This window comes from Melospiza georgiana, chromosome 4, assembly GCF_028018845.1.
Source record: "Melospiza georgiana isolate bMelGeo1 chromosome 4, bMelGeo1.pri, whole genome shotgun sequence".
NCBI lineage: Eukaryota > Metazoa > Chordata > Aves > Passeriformes > Passerellidae > Melospiza > Melospiza georgiana.
The window spans coordinates 33156317-33176631 of NC_080433.1; the positions used below are offsets into that span (position 1 = coordinate 33156317).

A 20315-nucleotide genomic window follows, 5' to 3' on the forward strand; every position below is an offset into this window, starting at 1 on the left:
CCAGGTTACAAGCCAGGATTTTTACCACCACCCCAGCACACAGGAAGCTGTTTCCCACAGGAGACCAGAGGGGAGAGAGAAGCATTCCCATGTTCTGAAAACAGTAGCAACAGTTTATTTACAGTTCTTCAGCCATTCCCTGCCCCTGCAGAGGCTGTGCTAGATCAATCCCAGTTTTCACCAAGTTTTAGGAGGTGTAGTTTTGGGTGGCAGGGAGATGCAGGTTGTCACAGGATGTGCCTCAGCCCCTTGACCTGAGCACCCTGAGAAGTGGTGCCATGGGGCTGAATGACAGAAGAGCAGGTGGATACTGGTGCAAGTTAAGGGAACTCTCCTCCAGCAGCAGTTGCTGGGACCTCCCGTTTCAGATCCAAAGGTAGAGGCAACCCAAAGCTGCCTTAATTCCTCAAAATCCTTTGACAATGGAGTCAGTAGGCATCTCTCCTACTCTCTCCAGCACAGGCACCTGAAGAACAGCTCAGCACAACCTAGTACGGCCGAAACTTGCGCTGGGCTCGCATCAGTGCAATCCTCTGCTTGTCCTCCTCAAATTTCTTCCTCAACTGGGCAATGTCTAAAACATAGAAAGAGAAAGAACAGGTCACACGAGAGCAGCAGATCTCCCTTTCCTGGGAGCTTCACTTCCACACGCTGGAGGGGCGGCTCAGTCCCAGCCACTTCCCAGAGCAGATCCTTTTACACCTCAGCTGAGTGCCAAGCTGGGGCTCAGCTGTTCATCTCCAGTGGTGCTGCAGCTCCCTCTTGGGGAGGAATTGGCTAGTTTCCCCCTTCAATTGCTGCCTTTGTGCAGACTGAATAAGCACCTCTTGGAAAACCACACCCTCCCACAAAATATTCCAGCAGCCCTTGCTAGGACAGGTGGTGGCAAGGGGCCATTCAGATCCAGCCAGCCAGTTGCTTAGTGGCAGCTGGACGTCACCTGCCCTGAAGGCAGAAGGATGCTCTTCAGGCCAGGGTGTGAGACAAGGCCCAGGCAGGGGCAGGAGGAGACTTGCACACTCACGCTCTCTCTTGGTCTCGCGATGCTGCCAGGCGTAGAAGTTGAGCAGTTCTTTGCGGGCCCTCTTCTGCTTCTCCCTCTCCAGCACGCGCAGGTTGGCAGCCTCTGTCCGGGGCAGGCCGGGCTTCCGGCCCTTCCGCGTCACCTTCACCCAGCCCTCCTCATCCGGGACACCCTCCTCCAGGGCTGCTTTGGCTTCTTCCTGCAACGACAGGAGGGTGAGGCAGACCAGTGCAGGTGCACAGCCTAATGCACAACTCCCCACAGCCCTCCCTTAAACACAGGCAAAGGTACAGCTCCTGCTTCCACACAAGATTTAAAGGAAGGCATGGGATCAGGGCTGCAGGCATTCAGCTCTCAGCTCATCAGCCACAAACCAATTTATTTGTGGGTATCTGTTGTAAACCCTAGGGGAAGGGTCAGGTGTTGCAGACCAAGTCTGGGTCTGACTGCCCACCAGCAGTTAAAAAACCTCTGCCAAACAGAGAGATCCTCAGCCCTTCCCACTATGGCTGGAGCACTAAGAAATCTCTCTTCTTTCCCTCTGCCCCAAGAAATCTGCTTAGCTGGGTTCCCTCCCTAGCCTGGCCTCACCTCTGCCACCTTTTTATCATAGTCTTGCATGTAGGCATCCACCTCAGCCTTCAGCTCCTTCGGATCCACGATGGCGGCCTCGTAGCTGGCGATCCACTCTGAGACGGAGAGGGCACAAGACAGCAGCAGTTGCTGTTAGAAGCAGGTAGTGTGGTGCTTTTGGGCAGCTCTAGAGGGAACTCTAGCATGGGGGAAGGACATACTGTTCCCATTTGTGTTCAGCTTCCCCCTGCCACAGCTCAAACAGACTTGGCTGTGAGCACAATCAATACGCCACGGGAAGAGTTTGCAACTTGCCCAGGCAGAAGTGGGCCAGCCTTAACCCTAAGGGGCACAAAATTCAGGGCTGTGCTGCTATCAAGCCATTACACGTGAAGTGCTGCCAACTTGACAGACATCTGGGGCCTGCTGTAGGAGGCTGGTCGCCATTTTGAGGACAAGATGCAGACAGTATCTCTGAATCTATGCAATAGGGACATGAAAAAATGTCAGGGAAAAAGGACCCTTCCAAGTGTCCCCACTCTCCCACAGGGTCACTGGACCAGACTTCAGAAAGATTACTACCCAGTGAATAATGAAAGAACACAAAACACTGAACATCCCCCAGCTTAGAACAAAATGGGACATGCAGGATAGAATTCAGCAAGCAATGAGTATAGTTCTTGCCCAGCATTAGCCCACAGAAAGATAGCCAGAGCTGACATACTGCTAATGCCGGTTTTCACAGGGTGGCTCTCTGTTGATATTAGCAAGGGACCTTCCTGTGATAGAGCCTTGGCTGCCTGGACAGCTGCTGGTTTCCTGAACACCACATATGCTACTTGAAATCCCTAAAAGAAAAAAAACCACCCAGGTGAGTCAGATTATGTAAGAGAAATTGGGAATGGAGCAAGGAACTGCAGTACAAATAACTTAAAATAAAAATCAAACCACAAGGGGCAGTAGGATAGCAAAAAAATGACAGTGTAAACTTAAGTAAGTAATCATGCACCCAATGCCCCCCCATATGATTTCCTGTGCCTCGTGTTCTGAAGAGAACCATTCAGTACTTGCCATCTTTTCCCACTGAACCATCAGTATTCCTCTACCCCGCCCAAGCTTTACCTTTAGAGTTTTGTGGTCAAAGAATTTCGATGCCAGTTTATCTTTTTTCTCTCCTGGCCCTGGCTTGTCACAGATGTCCACAGACTGCACATGCCCGCAGCGGGAGAACAGCCTAGACAAAGAGTCCTTAAAAGGGAGAGTAAGAGAAAACACGCGGTCCAGTAAAGCAGGAGCGTGCAGGAGGCTCCTCGAACAGCGGGCACAGCTCTCCGGGCAGCTCTCCGGCCCCAGCCCGGCCCTCCGCCCGCAGCAGCCCCGAGGCACAGGCCGGCTCCCGGGCCCCCAAGCCCTGCCCTCGGCCCCCAGCCGCCCCCACTCACCGGGCCGCAGTACGGGGGCACGTTGAGAACGAAGAGGGTGCGGCGAGGCGGGTGCGCGGTGTCGGCCCCTTCCCGCACCTGGTGCTCCTTCACCAACAGGCAGTGGTGCGAGCGCTGCCGCTCCGCGAACTTCACCGCCAGAGCTGCGAGGGACGCACCACTCTGAAACGCCCCGGCCCCGTTCCCGCGCTGCCCCTCACCCGCGTATCCCCCCGGCCCCGCTCCCGGTGCCCCGCGCTGCCCCTCACTCGAGTACCCCGCCGGCCCGCTCCCGGTGCCCCGCTCTGCCCCTCATCCGCGTATCCCGCCGGCCCGCTCCCGGTGCCCCGCGCTGCCCCTCACCCGTGTATCCCGCCGGCCCCGCTCCCGGTGCCCCGCGCTGCCCCTCACCCGTGTATCCCGCCGGCACCGCTCCCGCCGCACGCCCCGTGGCGGCCGCCATCTTGTCTGCGCGCGGCGGCGCGGGGGCCGCCGGGAGCTGTAGTTCCCGGGCGCGGCGCGGCCCTGCTAATGGCGGCGGCTGGAGTCGCCGCAGCAGCGGGGTTACGTTTTTGTAAAAAGAGTGTAAAACTCACGCACTGTCTGTAATCTGAGAGAGGCAAGTAAATCTTAAAGAGATGTAGAAACTTTCAAAGGGAATTGTTTTTAAAGACTCTTGTTAATTAAAAAAACTCAAAAAACCTTTGCAGACGAACTTGTAATGGAAGACAGAACCATTTTAAAAATACTGAAGCAAGGCTAATGTAGGAGGTGACAAAATATGACACGACATGGAGAACTGATCCAACCAAATATCAAGTTAATGATCATTATTGGAAGGTACATGCAAAAGCTATGAAAATATAGCAAACTTGCACATTGTGGCATCACTTCAGAAGTCCTCACATTTTTTAAATAAAAGAAACTCAAAATAAACAAAAGAAACACCATTACAAATTACCTACCACCTGTCCTGGCCAACCATTTAATTTAATGTCTAAATTAACGCACATTAATTCAGAGTGCAGGCAATTATTATTTCAAATACAAGTTCATAATTTCTACCAGCCCAGAAGGGAAAAAACCCCCAAAACAACACAAAAATATAACCATGTTGCATGATGATAAATGTAGACAGAAGGTGGTAGGTTCAAAATCATGATTAGCAAGACAATTGCAGGATGTCCAGGAGAAACTGGAGAGCCAAGGTGAATTACCTGAAAAGGACTGGGAATAACCAGATAAGAACTGGGAATAAACAGTTACTCTTGTTTCAGTGCCCAGCAGAAGCAGCCATGCAATGGTGCACTAAAGAGCTGACCAAGACCAGAACACCAATGTACACCAAGACATTGTGTTTGGACACCCACTTAATTCACTGATTTGTAAAAAATAAGAATATGGTGCCATAGATCACAGAAGTTTGGAACAGAGCAGACAGTACTTCTTTCAAGGAAGCATGTAAAGGCCATCATAAACCCTCAGATAACCTAAACACAAGGCAGAGTTTAACAGTAAGTTAAAATGCATCTTGCTACTTGGCTTTTCAGACACGCCCATCTATTAATCTAAAAAATCCTTGAGTCTCCCCATTCTTTCAGAAGAGGCAAGAGATGCACTCCCAATACATGTTTCCCATTTACACAGCTGTCTAGCTGGTAATGAAAGCATCCCACTTCACCTAGAACGGGTACCTTGATCTCAGAGCTGTTTTTGCTATAAAATTACTTTTTAAATTACTAGGCTGTCAGTAACAAAGGCTACTTTTTTTTCTGTAAAAAGAGAATTGGAATTACATGGACACAAGTGGCTTCAATTTACTAGCAGGAGTCAGCTGCTAATTTGTATGATCCAGACTAAAAGGTGGACGAGTAACAGCTCTCTTACCCATAAGCTCCTCTTGCTGTTCATCACGTTATCAGTTTTGAAATTTCCACATTCACTTAGTAAGAGCAATTGACTCAATACTGGAACACCACCACTTAGCTTTAGTTGCTTCACAGCATCTAAAAAGGCTTAGAATCCACTCTCTGTATAACAAACGTTTATTCAGAAACAGGTAATACATTATCTTCTCCAATCCCTAATGTTTCCTTCCCCTCCCTCCCCCTTTTTTTTTATTTTTTTATTAAAACACATGTATTTGGTGGGCAATCTAAAAAAGGAGAACAATAGCTGTCTTAGGTCCCCTCCCCTACAAACATCTGCTGTTCACATGAAGCACCCCACCAATCATGGTGTTGCTGGCCTTCAAACCAAGGAGAGTACTCCAAAAAAACAAGTCCTGCCAAGTCCTTATTATTTCCATGGCTAAAAGGGACACAGTGAGATTAAGGAATGGTCTGCACAAGCTAGATAGAAGAAATAGTTCATACAGAACAAGAAAGCAAAAGAAACATGGGGTTGTCCAAGAAACAGAATCTGGACTCACAGGAGCTAATCAGCAGAGCCGAACAGAATGGATTAGGTTAGTCTCTCAGCTAGTAGGATCAAGTTCAAACCCCAACCCAGTTCTGGAAGTTGCTCTCAGCTTTCCTCTCTTCCAATACAGTCGGAACAAACACAAACGAGTGGAGCTACTGGGACGTTCAACACCCAAGGCGCCAATGCAGTACAAACAATGGGAAGAACTGGAAGTGCCACCTAGTGGCCTGTCACACACACTCGCGGGCCCACGCCACGTCCTCGCTGCCCTGCACGGGACTTGCCACTGCTCTCCGGTGTTCCTGACACAGCGCTGACTGCCCGCTGCTCCTAAACCTCTCCCTGAGGCCACACACTGCAGCCATCGTCCTCCAAATCCAGGCATGCCGGCAGCATAACCGCACGGCAGCCAAACAAGGCCCAAATAGCATCTCTCAAAGTTCTCAGACACACGACTTTGTGTGTGTTAGGGTCTGAAAAGGGTCTCAGGTCCTTCCTTTCTATAGGAGACTGCCTGAGTTAGAAGGCAAGGAAGAAACTCATGTCTGTGCATCAGCAGGAGGAGGCAATATAATCTGATGGGAGTCAAACAACTGGGTTTCTTCTAGCTCTGAACACAACTGGTTCTTAATTTTTCAGTCCAGAAAGAGGAGAGCAACTGAGCCTGACCCTCCAGAGCAAATATATTCCTTGTACAAATGCCAGAACAACCCTCCAGCACTACCAGCGTTGAAACAGCCCTGCCCATAGCACAGTGGCCGGTGCACCCGCGCACACGTCCCTCCTGCCTGATGTCTCTGCTGGCACACTGAGGGCAGCTCAGCTTCTCCTGCTCCTTCTCAACGTCCCAGCTGCTGAGCAGGAAAGCGCCCAACAGTCAGGAGGAATGGCTATGCCACCAAATGCACACAAGTCCTTTCTGGAGGGAGCCCAACCTGCCTTTGTACCCAGCGCAGCAACTTCAGAAACAACGTGGTGCTCTTGCCTGTGGACAATCAAGGGGATGCACCCTTTAGTTAAAGGTCAGTCAGAAGAAAACAGAAGGAGATCACCACTCCTTCCCTCAAAGTCTATGTGCACTTTTAATGGCCACTGGGGGCTTTGGAGTAAAGGATGGAGTTACATGGTATATGCTTGGTAATACATTACTGGCAGAAGGGGAAGGTTATTCTCTTGGGAAAAAAATCATGGAAGAAAACTCCAACTATGAAAACAGAAAGTACACACACAAGAGGAAACACTATTGTACAGTAAGGTAGCGATCATAGAAAACAAAAAATTTCAGGACAGGCAAATGCAAACAACATCTGCACTCCTGCACTTTCCTCATCCCCCAGCTTATATGAGTTTTCCAGTCCACTGCTTGCTCCCCCCCTCTCAGAGTTTAATTTTGAATTCTGTGGGCTGCACAGAGGCAGAGACCCCTGAGGATTTGAAGAGTGCCTTCAAGATAGTTTCAGGGTCCACTTCAGCTGGGGGATTTGAGGAGGCGCTTGCACTTGACCGGCGTGGTTCCCCTTCCTTCTTCACTGAAGGGGTATCACTCAGTCGGCTGGAGGATTAAAAAAAAAGAATTTAAAAGGCAGTATTTAACCACTCTTTATGAGAAATAAATTAACACTGTGTCTGCATTTACTGTTATCAGTGTTTCCCCCTTACCAATATCAGAGATAAAGGTTTTAAATATGCTTTTCTCACAAGAAAATATCCTCATCTCAGATTATTTTTGAGCCTCAAGGCTGAGAACACTATGTAGTCAAGCTACATTGCACTCCACTCAACATATTGTGCCACAGAAGGAGAGAGAAAGAAAATCCAAGGGACAGCAATTCTCAAAATAGAACCTGCAAAAGCATTTGGACCTTTTCCCCACTGAAGGACACTTACAGCAATATAGGCTGGTCTGAGGTGATGACATTCCCATTCATATGAAGATTGCATTTCATTGGTTGACCTATATAAAAACAAAACACAAAATTCATTCTGTCAGAAGTGGGGTAAGGCAAGATCCTTGAAACATCACACAACAGTGCAAGCAACAGAGTTCAACATGCTGGGGAAACATGAGAAACAAACAGCTGATAATCTTTTGTTGCAGAATTAGAGCAACAGAAGAGAGAGCCACTGTAACACTCATTACCATATGAAGGATCATACTAATTAACGAGTTACACAGTAGTATGAAGCCCTTAGCAGGGACACAAGTGGATCTCCCATTCTTAGCTGTCTGCTCCTCATCTGACATCTGTAACATGTCATTCATCTAAAGAAAGAAAAAGCACCTATTTCCAGCTAAAAATTAACAGTTCAACAATAATTTCAGTTTAACATGGTTAAAATATAAAACTGCATTATTCACAGTTTATGGAGAATCTGATACTATTTTGCAAGTCCAATTCAACATGTTTCTGAGTATACCCTGAAACTATTGCAAATACCAGTTTTACTTGTACTTGGCAAGCAGCTCTGTAAGCAGGTAAAGCCTTCCTAAGGACTTTCTGTCTAAGAGGTTTTACAGTGACTTCTGTGAGCCAGAGAGATGTTTGATAAGAGGATCCATGTTTACCCCTGAAAGAATTTTCTACCAGGGTCGTTGACATAGAAACCAAGAAAGAAAGATGGATAAATAAGAGAAACCTGCAACTGCCTATTCCAATAAGCACTTTGTCTCTTGTGCCCAATGAGTAAAGTGTAAACTTATGAGTTTTGTAAGAATGTGTAAAAAGCACAGATGCTATAATAAAAAACAGGTTGAAGCCTTCTGAAAATGGAGTGTTGCTTTGAATTTGAATTGTCTCTGTCTCAACTGCAACAACCTTCCAGCTCTTAGTACCAAATTAGAAACACAGGAATTACATCTGAAAGTTAGAGCAGGAGACTCATCAGGACCCTGCCTCCAGCTCTCAACCTTCTTTTTCTAGGAAAATGTGGGTGGGGTTTTTAATTTCATTTAAATAAACTGTGCATATATTCAGCTAGTTACACAGCAGTAATTGTCTTATCTAGCTCTTGAACTGATTTTCTGGCATTTCTCTCTTGCTAGCATATTCACATCTAAGATACTTTTAAACCTTCCACTCCGGTGGAAAAGCCATTCTTGATTTATTTATCCTACATGCAACTCTGGCATCAAACTTACCATCTAAACACCTGTTGTTGTATTTCTTATATGCTGTGATAGCATCTTCTTTCTTCACAAATACTACCTCAGCCACACCAGGGTGCACCAGCCGGGCTCGCTTCAGGGCGCCACACACACAGAATAACTCCTGAGGGCAGAGAGTCAGTCACAACCATGGTCACGTCAAAGGCACTGCATGAGAAGGGTTTACTTGCTTCATCATACCACCCATCCTGCTTATTAAATACCTGACAGGATCTGGACACTTGTCTTACTGTATTTGTTATGGTATAAGTACTTGGCACTAGGAATAGAGAGCACACAAGCAGGGAAGTTCAAGGCCAGTACCTGGTAATGTTTTTCATGCACAAAGACCAGATTCATTCTCAGCCCGGTGAGAATGGAAGCCTCCAGATAATTTGGATAGGGACATAAGTTTGAGTAGAAGAATCATTTGGTGTGAACTCTTCTTCTAAGTGATGTCAGGTACCTCAAAATACTCTGTGGGATTTTGTCCCATGTTCTTAAGCACACACTTTTTAAAAAAAGTGTAAACAAACTTTTTGTAAACAAAAAGTGTCCCCAAACAATCAATAACCCTCAAAGTTTTTGCACGGACAGCAAACCCACATCACACCCCTCTTCACTGCATTCACCATAGATCAAGTGATTTATCAAGAGAGGCAGGACACAGAAAGGAAGTGTCACTCATGCACAGTCTGGCAGCAAGCAACACTCACAACAATATCTTCTTCTGTGACTCGAGGATGCAGATTATTTACGGTCATCTTTGTGCCTTCCAAAGGACTGAACGCCAGCTGCCAACACAAACAAATGCATCACAGAAATATGGCACAAAATACAGCACAGCAGAGAAAGCAATAAAAAGTCTCTAAGGATATGTCTGGGAATGCCTGTACACACACACAAAGGAGAAAGCTAAAGCTAGTAATGGGAAATATCAATGTTTACTAAAGCCCAGCTCATCTGACAGCAAAAAGGAACTTCTTTTCCATGCTAGTTTTTCTCTGAAGTAATTTTTCACTCTTATTCTCAAGAATAACATTAACTTAATCCACAGTATACACAGTACTCTGGTCATGCCCACTTTTAATAGCCTGTCTCTGTTGTACTCTACACCAGCCAGCAAACCCCAATATATAGCTCCAGCCTCTCATGAGCATGCTGAACTCAGCACACCTAGGAACACCTGGTGGGTTACTTGTACCCAACATCAGGCAGTTTGGCAAAGCAATTCCAGGCAGGCTGTCTACAAACTGCCTGGGAGGTCTCATGTCTAGATGAAAACGTGTACATTTGCAATAACTCTTTTTTCTCCTTGCTAGCTGGAGTGGACATGTAACATACAATGTATCAAACAGTGTTAAAACACTACTCCTAAGGACATGAAAGCCACCAAGGAGTGCCCAAACAACAACTGCCACCGCCCTATAATATGGATTCTTCCAGGATCATGTGCAGGGAAAGGATGTTTACACAGGTTTCAAATTCTTGGGACACGAACTGCAGTTATCAGAACAACCTCGATGACATCCCAGAACTAATGATGAAAGGCAGGCACAAATGAGCTGCTCACATGTCCAATGAACAAGATTCAGATGTTTCAGAGACTTCCATAAAGAGCATTTTGCCCTTCCCTGAGCTCACCTCAACAGGTGCTGGCTCTTTTGGAGGCACTTCCTTTGTCACTAAGGTCCGGGACATGTTTGCCAAGGCCTTTGTCCGCATAGGAGGGGCAGTTGCAGGTGGAGCTGTGTATGTGTCGTTCTGGACCACTTTAGTCAGGGGAACAGTCTTGGACAGAGAGAATTTATTGCTGCTCAGACCAGTCTACAGGAAGAAAAAATAAAGTATCTCAGAGCTACAGCCTACAAAAGCCATCACTTTTCTTCAAGCACCACCACCAGAGTATTACTAGCATGCACTGCATGTCCTTCCCAGTGTCAAAACCACTACACAGTGCTGGAGACCTTCAAAAGGCTCAGAGAAAAAAAAAATCAGTGCAGGTTTCTGGGCATAAACATTAAAAGGTATGCTTATCCAGAAAGAGCACTTCCCTCATAAGCACTTTTTGGTTTCATACTTTTCATAAACAAACTTTAACAATATGATCTGAATTTGAAAAGCTCCTTTCATCTGCAGACTTTCAAGTACTTTTACAAAGAGTTCACAAAGATTGCTCATTAACAGTAAGACTGAGAATCCACAGAACAAAAGGCAGTAATTCCTCAGAATCACCAAGGTAGGGCACACAAACACATGGAGCTTAGGCTGAAAGTTTAAAGCCAGACTAAAACTTGTGCTTGGAAGCTGCTGTGAACACTGGAAAGAACAAATTAATTTACTCCTGCAAAAAAAAAAAAAAAAAAAAAAACTCAAAAAACCTTAATAAGATTATTTGAGAATCACAAATGGCCAGAGGTTCTATTCTGAATACCCACACAAGGAAATAAATTCCTGGGGTAATCACTGTACTACAGTGCCTGCATGATGGTAAAACCACATGAATTTGCTTTTCCAAGACCAGAGAATAACTTAGCCCAAACCTGTGCCCATGTCTGAAGCAGGGTTAACTTCAAGCACACATTAAGGCTGGCAAGGGCCTTATCCAGCTAAGCACTGAATATTCAAGAATGATGACTGCACAACCTCTCTTGGTCCCTGTGCCAGATGCTGATCAACACTGTGAGAATTTCACCAACCAGAATTTCTTTTGCTGCAGCACATTTATTGGTTTGTCTTCTCCGTGGTCACTCCTGAAAAGAACCTGGGTTTTGACTTTTCCAGGCAGTGAGAGTGGACTCACTCTCACTGTAGATCTCACTACAGCCTTCTCAGCCTTGAGACACTGCTCTCTCACACTCTCCTCATGCATAATATGGTGCAGCTCTCTGACCACCCTGTTAACTGGTTCCAGCCAAGTCTTTCTTGTACTGCAGAGCCCCAAGATAAGCACAGAATTCTGGAAGCAGTCTTAAAATGTCAAACAGGAATAATTATCTTCCTTGATTAATTATCTAAAGTTGGCCTTTGTTTCTGGAAGGATGCACTACTCACTCACCCTTAGCAGATCACACAGTAGGACCCCTAGGCTCCGTCCTACAGAGCTGCTGCTGCTTTCTAGCCAGTCAGTTCTCAGTTTAAGCAGCAGAGGGCCATTCCATGCCAAAAGCAGAACCTTGATTTGTCTGTACTGAAATTCCATCTTCTCCAGAGAAACAGTCCCCCCCACAAGATGCCTACTATGGTTTTTGCACGGCAAGAGATTTCCTGCTTTGATGCCCAGTCTCCAGCAGCAGAAACTTCCCTTGCTGGTTTACTCAAACAGTAACAAAACAAGTTAGATGCACTTCCTCAGCAAGAAAGAGCCAGGATACAACAACCTGCCAGCAGGGCAGAAAGCATACATTCTAGTTGCTGAGAACCCATAAAACCAGTTACCCTAAGAGAACTCTGTTCCAAAAATAACAGTAGAAGCATTGGCACAAAGGAAGGGTAGGCTGAAGAGCAAATATTTGAGGAGAAAACTTCATTTACAGACTTTATAAGAACTGTCTGATAGGTAAGTCCTGTAAAGACACAGCCTCTGTGTCCATGCAATGTGAGCATGGCATGGTGGAGGCTGCTCAGATGACCCCTTACCGAGTTGTGCAGGAAACTGTTTGTGGTGGTGATTTTCATCTGTTTGCTAGGAAGGGGAGAGACACTTTCCTCATCATCTTCTGTGTCATACAGACCCTGAAGTGAAGAAGGCAATAGTTTACATGCAGGCAGACTTCACTGAGACATTTCAAATATAGGGAGTTCTCTCCTGCCTTCAACCATCTTCAGCTAATGAACATTTACACTGCACTTTAGTTTCAGGTATACAAGTCCATGTCAAAACATCAGCATAAAAACTATAGGACTTTCTTTCCAAAAACATCACAGTAAAACTGTTTCCCTAGATATACTGAAATCACATCCAGATCCCTCTTCTCCTGGACCTCATTAGGACTGTTGAAGCTACATTATTGGAACAGAGCCTCAGTGTCTTACATTTTAGCATCCTCCTACCTTTACAGTTGACACCTGTGCATGTGATTTTTAAATTAGTTCGGGGGTGTGAGGTGGGGTTTCTTTTTGTTTGTTTCGGGTTCTTCATTGTTGTTTTTTTTTTAACTAAACAAGTGCCTGCCGAATACATCTAAACAGAACATTCCTTTTGAATAGCCTGCTTTCCTTAGCACAGGACACATCCATCTGGCCCTAGAAAACACTGCACTAAGAGCTTTACTGAATGAATAATTCATTTTCCAGTTCAGTTTAACACTCATAGCCTTGCCTTAAAATACTGAGGTGAGCTCCTACACAAGCATTTTTTTTCGTTGACTCTAAATAACTTTAAGAAAAGGTCTAGACACAAATAGCAGTGCCCAAAACATAAGAAATCACAACTGCAAACAGCTTCCCATTAATTCACTAAAAAGCTAAAGAAAACTGGAGGGATTAGCAATGAGAGCTTGCAAAATCAGTGGGTTGTCCATAGTCAGCAAGATTTTGGTTTACAAACAAGGAAGTTGTTCTAGTGACAGAAATGCTATGAAGGAAAAAAAACTGAAAATGGCCAGAGAACAGAGGAGAATTGTGCAGAAAATAAAAGAGCTGGGAAAAACACTAGGGAGCAGGACAATGGACTTGAGCTTGAGACAAAATGAAATGGATTCCACGTTTCCAGTGATAAGGTCACAATAATGAAGACACTTCCTCAAACAACAGCATCTGGGATAGGTGATGGTAGCAGGCCAGCATAAAGGTAGCATACACAAACAGCTAAAATTATGATAATCATGGCAAAAAAGTCACCTGACAGGATATTGTGAATGTCAGTTTTCCAGTATTTCATGCAATACTTTGTGTATACACACACAATAATATAAGTAATAAAAATATCCAATTCCTCTCTATAAGCACCCAAGGTAGTAAGGTGGCTGAATGGCTGGGGGCTGTGACAAAATCCATTAAAACTGATCCCAGAAAGACAATACTCTAAGGACTTTCTCACAATCTCACAATTGATAAGGGCTATGGGAACTCTGGAAGTACATCAGAATACTAGGTAACATCACTCCCTATCAGGACTGCAGCTTTCACAGGAAGGTTATACCCTCTCCCACCTCACTGCAGCACATCTGACCATGTGCAGTCACATCCTCTCTCTGAAGAAGCTGGCAGCACGGTGAATCAAAACAGCCAACAACTTGATCTGATGTGATGTCATAAGAAATTTATACAAAAATATCAGAGCTAGAGGTCAGCCTCTAGGGAAAAAGTACACCATTGGCATAGAGGTAAAACTGGGAATATCTACTCATTCCTGTATCTCATTCAAATACACTAGGAATCAAGATAAATTATACTAAATGAAAACCTCAATTACCATGAAACTATTTTAACCACACAAGACACGAAAGCTAAGCTGATGGAGAACTTTCCAATGTTCCTCTCTCCTACTTAAGAGTTTTCTTTGCACCTGCCAATGTTTATGGACACATTTTCTTCCCTGTTAAAGTTAACAAAGAGTACAGAGCAGGTACACACCTGTTTATGAGTATGGTTGTTCACCACATTGATCCTCATTCCTGCTGGATGAGAGTGTCCAGGAACTGGAGCCTTCTGCTACAGTTAGAGATAAAGAACCAAAGCATTAAGCACTACAGTCCACCAGGTTCAGAAGATCAAAGCTTTAGTTGAGTAACCTGAGATCACTTATATAAAACTTACCTTCCCTGCTCTGAAATATATTACCACAATATGCTCCTGGGTAACACCTGTATTTCCTGTGATATGTTCAATATGAGATAGCTTCACTTAAAATCTAAGACCACATTAAGAAATGGATTCAAATTAGTTAGGGTTTAGTCCAAGATTACTGGGAAGGGAAGTTAACTTCAGTCCTGTCAGGACTACTAGATCTACATTTCTGCCAATACAAAACCATGAATGGGCTAAGTCAAAAAGTAGCTGTGTCTTCTTTCATGTTACAGGTAACTAAACATGCATGTCTCCATCAAGCAAAAGGACAAGTATTCACTGTCCCTTAGCACTAAAGCTGGAAAAAGCTGTAGTGGAATAAAATGCTGCAGAGGGTAGTGTGCAGCCCATTAGACCATGAAACAGGGAAATCACAACAGAAGGAGGTAGGGAATGTAGCTGTACTAATCAATAACTGAAATCATGCCACAAAACCCATACAAATACTCTTCTGTTTTTCTGAAAAAGCTGGAATCTGTCCATTAAAGAATATATATTCTCACCAAAATAGTCCACACAGGTAATAAAATCTTCAGATTTGCACTTTCTCTAGACTGCAATTTATACCATAGCACCTCATGTTTCAATCTGCTAATCAAAGAAACAAGGATACCCATCCTACAGAAACACCAGCAGACCTACTGTAATTTTTCGGCTTCAAAGATTTTTCCTTGCTTCATGATAAACAAGACCTCAGGACAGGACATTTAGAGCTGTATGCTGTACCTGGAATCAAGACAGACTAGTTTGATTCCACTCCCACGTTTGGGAAGATAGGAGGGCCAGGGGCAACTTTTAGAGAATTGCTTATGTGCAAGGTTCTGTCTACAGTCTGAATCACCATGATACCCTATGTATAAATATATATGTTCCCTTGCACTCTGTTGTCTAGCAAACAGAAAATACTATTGGTCAAAACAAGTCAAACAAAAACACCAGGTCAGTACTGCACCAAGTCTCTGGAAACTACTTTAACTCCTAGAAACTTTGTAGAAGATGTTCAATTCCTCATGGCTGATGCTGGTGATTTGGCTCAGAAGGACAGCAAGAGTACTGACCACCCTCCTAATTAACAACTGCTGAACAGACTGCTCCACTGCTCTGCCATCAGCCCTTTTTACTGCTTCAAGAGCCCTTTCTCCCCCTTACATCAGCCTGGCAGGAAACCTGCAGACTAGTGGGAAAATTCCTAGGCCCATCTGCAGAAGAAACATGTTTGACATTTCTCTTCAGCAAAACCCAGAGCTGAACAGAAAGCAGACTCATCTAGGCTTTCAAAGTGGTGACAACAGATTCCTGGGTATGAGTGAGCACACTGCTGATTTTTGGGAGATTGAAAATGAAAGAGGTAGACTAGGAACTTCAGTTCCATGCTTGTAGAGGTAAGGAGCAAAACCACTCAAACAACAATCCCAACAGTCTGGAAATTTCTCTTCTGACTCTACACATTGTATCTAACAGACACAGCTCAAGAGCAGGAGTTTCTCAGAGAAGCTGGCTAAGAATCAAGTTGCTACGCACACAGCAAAGTCAAATCAGAAAACTGGCCCAGGAAATCAGCAGGTCAGGGTGATCAACTGATTATAATACAATTGAAATAAATCTTGAGCCTCAGCAGGAATGCTTCATGTGATCAGGCAAACCCCTGGAAACCAGACAAGTATAAAAAGAGAAAATTGTAGAATGGCTCATTGAATTTTAAATTTCCTTAGATACAAACACAGCTGCATATTCTAAACTGCTATTCCACCCCTAGGATAAACCAGTTATCTATACAGGACAATCCACCACATCAGACTTGCAAAGAGGGGCAGTATAAGAATGACAAAAAATCTGCATCATTTTGTTTGCATTCAGGCAGGAAAGAGACTACTTAACCATTCAAGACATCTCTTTTAATGCTGACAGGAGCTCTGCCTTAGTCTTTTTGGGCCCAAAATGAAAATGAAAATTTAAATGAGAGGTGCGATTCTACAAAAAGTCCCAAGCAGCTGCAAGGACACACAAAAGGATCAGAATCCCACCCCACGGGCTGGAATGAACTGTACTTGCTTCTATTGTAACCATATGAACGTACTGAAGTATTATCAGGTCTACTGCACTGCTGTAGAGTAACTGAGGGGCTCAGAGGTGACTCATTCACCTACTTGAATAGTTTTGGTGATTTTCACAGCTGGATTTACTGTCCCCATAGCTGGGCTGATAGCAGCTGGAGTGCTCCTTTTTAAGCTGATCTTCTCTCTGGCATCCACCACTTTGGTCACCTTTTCAGCAGCCACACTTTGCTGCTTGCGGGAATTCAACATCTCGCGAGCATCCTGCACCTTCCCTTTGATTTTGAAGCGAGCGTCCTTTTGAAGCAGTTTTTCTCGGGCATCCTTCACCCCCAGTTTGTGCCTGGCATCAGTGAGTCCTATCTTCTGTCGGGCATCAAAAGTCTGCTGGAAGCTCACAGCTGGTGATGATCTATTCAGAAGATTTTGCTGGATCCCAATGCGAGATCTTACACCTCCAAACACTGGCCTTGTGTTAAGTCTGAGGGGGGAAAAAAGAGGAAAAAAAAAAAAAAAAGTAAGTTTCAGGCATTATGTGTCAATACAGTGTCAATAAAAGTATTTATGTTGCTGCAAACAAAAGTTCATTATTACTGCACAAAAATCCACTCCAGTTGGACATCCAAATACAACAGTAGAACTCCTAAGCTCTTTTATGCTGGATTTTTTTTTCTACATAATCAGCTAAGGAATTTCTTTCCAAAATCCACCCTTCAGCTCACATTTACAAACTAAAGGGTCTGACTTCAGCTGTGCTAAGTACATACTACATTTACACAAAATTCAACAACTCAGGTACTTTGGGGCAACCTTTGAAGACAAAGAGGAACAGGATCAGACTTTTCAGCTTTAGGAGTGAAGAGGTCTGCTAAAGCATCTTCTCTAATTCACTAATACATCCTGATATGAAGGAAACATGCAACCACACATGAATTCAAGAATTCTGGGCAGCAAGTTGAGATCTGTGGGAGGACAGCAACTCAAATTTTAGTATGTACAAGCACCAGTAACAATCTTAGTTCAAAGCCACCAGTTTCAAGGTTGATTAGCTTCCAGCAAGAATAGTCGTTAGTCAATTACTTTTTAACATGACTGCCTCTTCTTTAATCTAACAAAAGAACTACTGCACTTGATGGCCTGTACTTTTTAAGCATATCATTATTACAATACTGAGCACAGAAAGACAACAGCCCACAAAAACGACAGCATTTGTACCTGTATTTGTACAAGTATTCCTAAAAAGCAGCACAATACAGGGTGAAAGCTAGAACTACCTTCTTGTTACAGGTCTGATACACTTTTTCAAAACCTGCCCAAAGAACAAAAAAAATTTATCTAATTTCTTAATGGAGTTCCTCTGATGACTATTTTTAATGTTTTTTCTTTTTCACTGGGTTTCTTCATATTAAAAAAAAAGAGAGAGAAAAAATATTCTTGCTGTTGACTTTTTAAAAGTCAAAATATAGGGCTACAAAGTTCGCTTTCAGAAATGTGTTGTCCAGTATTACAAAGTCTAAAAGCAGATACCTGGAATTTGTTGTAATAATCAAAAGGTTAGTATCACAAAACCAAATTATGATGCTATTTCAATTCTTCATGCACCCTTATATCAGTATTTCCCGATCTAACTCCACAATCTTCACATTATTTACAGCCATGTACTTTCAATGGAGAGATCTTTACAAAAAACCCCAACCAGCTGACAGATTAAAGACTTAACCTCTGCTTCTGCCTCTTTCATTCTTGTATCTAAATGTCTGGAAAGCTGGGACTGGAGTCCCATTTTACTACCTAAGAGTCCTATGGCTGCTCTCTTCTACAGGCAAAGCAAACTAGCTAGAAGAAACAGGAGGATTATTAAGACCATCTATGAAAATAAACTCAGAACACAGGAGCCTAACAATACCATAAAGCAACAGAGCCAGAGCAAGACCTTCCTTGCAATTGTAAGAAACGTTTATTTAGCCATGTTGGAAGCACTCAGCTGGAGCGCTGCAAAGGGCTGGATGAATGGTTCATGAGAGAGGCCAAAGTAAAACCAGAAATGTATGTGACAACATTTAAACTAGAATTAGTTAAGACTGTTGATAACAAAACTCAACAAAATAGGTTAAGAAACTGAAGATTACACCATTTCTGGTGTCTTTACCCTAATAAGCAACTCTCTCTCACAGATAATTGCTTACTCTACAAGAGCATTAACTGCTTAGCTATTTGTGCCACAGCACCTGAAATAAAAGCAGATCTCAAACATCGAACTCACTTTCCAGAAGTCCAAGCTCTGGCTTGAATATGTTATGGACCAGCATATTTTATTAGTGAATTTTTTTCTTTTATTTCATCTAGACTACTGAATAGCATGGATATAATGACTTAACTTTATTCAGTTTATCCAGACTTCACAAAGCCAAGTTTGCTACTTGAGGAATTTATAAAGTGAGCTAAACACAACATACAAGAAGAGTGTGGGGCACAATTCTTACAGTGCTGCAGAGGGATTATTGCTCAGCAAAAAAAAAAAAAAAAAAGTAGGAAGAATTCCTGGAAGAAATGAGAGTTAAGGAGGGATTTGAAAAGGGATAAAGGAGGTACTTGGGGCATAGTAAGCAGACTAAGACTCTTCCAAATATGCAGGATAACATGAATGAAAGTGCAAAGCCAAGGCTTTGTCTAGACTAGGATTTAAATATGTTTGAATGTTTTGGTAGTATATGTTAGCAGATAACTTTAAAATATTACTCTAGACACATAAGTGTATACACATTCAGAGTCAAAAACGAAGACTAATGAATTAAAAAAAAAAAAAAAAACGAAGGGAAAAAATCCAACAAAACAAGAGCACACTGAGCTAACAGAGATGAGGGACAAGTTCTTCAGAAGCATTAAGAGACTATGGCAAAAGGGAAAATGAAAAGCTACCGAAGGAGAACCCAGGTAAGAACTGCCAACTGTGGAAGCAAATGGCCCAGCCTAGACTGGAGACATCTGCCATGCAAAGAAATACTCTGACCTTGCAGCTCCGATCTGCAACATGCTCCACGTCCTCTCAGCCACTGCAGGCGATCGCTCGGAGCCCCACTGACTACGCTGGAGGGACGGCACCTTCCGAGAGCCGGGCAGCGCTGCGCCCCATGCCCGGCAGCCTCCCCCGCGCGGGCGCCCGGCGGCCCCGGTCGGTTACGGCTCCCCGAGCACCAGCAGCGCTGCCACGGCTCGCCCACAATGCCCCGAGCCGCGCCCGGGAGCGCGGGGGCACCGGGCACCGCCTGGGTAACACCTGCGGCCCGCTACCGGCGGGGTTCGGGGCGCCCACCCCGCTACAGGGAGCAGCGCTGGGTTAATCGGCGGGGACAAGCAGGAGGCAAGTCGGAAGGTTCAGCGAAACAAGGGACGGCGCCAGGAGACCCAAAAGGACCGAGAGGGGATGGGCCGCTGAGCGCTCCTGCCCCACCGGGGCAGCGCCAGGCACAGGGGCCGAGATGGGGGCCCGACCCCCGCCCCGGCCCTGAGTGACGGCCGCCGCCGCCAACCGCATGGCAGCGCGGTCCCGCAGGCCCGCGGGCAGCCAATGGGAACGCGAGGGCGGGAGCAGGGCCGGGCCGCGCCGAGACAGCTGCGGCCCGCAGCCCCCGGAGCGGAGCCACCCGAAAGGACCCTCGAAGAGCGGCCGGGGACCGCCGGCCCGAGGCGCTGCGTCGCAGTCCCAACCGCTCACCTCCCCTTCACCGTCACACCGCGTTTCCGTATGAGCTCGTCCAGAGACAGGTCCGCCATCTTGTCGCGGCCCCAACGATGAGACGCAGCGAGCGAGTCCCGGAGGTGACACCTCACGACTTCCGCCCCTCGCCCCGCCCCCAGAAGTACGGCGGGCCCCGCCCAGGCTC

At 45.1% G+C, this 20315-nt stretch overlaps 2 protein-coding genes across 3 annotated transcripts; both read right to left on the reverse strand.

Moving 5' to 3' along the window:
- Positions 1–92: 92 nt before the first annotated feature.
- Positions 93–3518, reverse strand: RRP7A (ribosomal RNA processing 7 homolog A). Its single transcript, XM_058022457.1, has 7 exons — positions 3430–3518; positions 3040–3182; positions 2720–2845; positions 2322–2445; positions 1616–1713; positions 1025–1223; positions 93–574 (listed from the first exon to the last, which is right to left on the reverse strand). Exons 1-7 carry the CDS (start codon positions 3479–3481, stop codon positions 489–491), a joined length of 828 nt encoding a protein of 275 aa, XP_057878440.1. The 5' UTR covers positions 3482–3518; the 3' UTR covers positions 93–488.
- Positions 3519–4763: 1245 nt separating this feature from the next.
- POLDIP3 (DNA polymerase delta interacting protein 3) lies at positions 4764–20273 on the reverse strand. 2 transcript variants are annotated; one of them, XM_058022454.1, is made up of 9 exons: positions 20147–20273; positions 16525–16912; positions 14165–14239; positions 12227–12322; positions 10232–10414; positions 9304–9381; positions 8582–8711; positions 7330–7396; positions 4764–6994 (listed from the first exon to the last, which is right to left on the reverse strand). In XM_058022454.1, the coding sequence occupies exons 1-9, from the start codon at positions 20203–20205 to the stop codon at positions 6820–6822; spliced, it is 1251 nt and encodes a 416-aa protein (XP_057878437.1). In that variant the 5' UTR covers positions 20206–20273; the 3' UTR covers positions 4764–6819. The 2 variants fall into 2 exon arrangements, with proteins under 2 accessions (XP_057878437.1, XP_057878436.1); XM_058022453.1 differs by having other exon boundaries at positions 14165–14242.
- Positions 20274–20315: the final 42 nt, after the last annotated feature.

Bases quoted from the DNA above. Each gene is read 5' to 3' on its own strand.
- RRP7A (XM_058022457.1), bottom strand. From the start codon at position 3,481: ATGGCGGCCGCCACGGGGCGTGCGGCGGGAGCGGTGCCGGCGGGATAC. The intron at 1,224-1,615 runs GTGAGGCCAGGC...CTGTCGTTGCAG, and splicing joins ATGATAAAAAGGTGGCAGAG to GAAGAAGCCAAAGCAGCCCT. The intron at 575-1,024 runs GTGAGTGTGCAA...TCTATGTTTTAG, and splicing joins TCGCGAGACCAAGAGAGAGC to ACATTGCCCAGTTGAGGAAG.
- POLDIP3 (XM_058022453.1), bottom strand. From the start codon at position 20,205: ATGGCGGACCTGTCTCTGGACGAGCTCATACGGAAACGCGGTGTGACG. The intron at 12,323-14,164 runs GTGTGTACCTGC...TCTTCACTTCAG, and splicing joins ACAACCATACTCATAAACAG to GGTCTGTATGACACAGAAGA. The intron at 10,415-12,226 runs GTAAGGGGTCAT...TTCTTCCTGTAG, and splicing joins ACAGTTTCCTGCACAACTCG to ACTGGTCTGAGCAGCAATAA.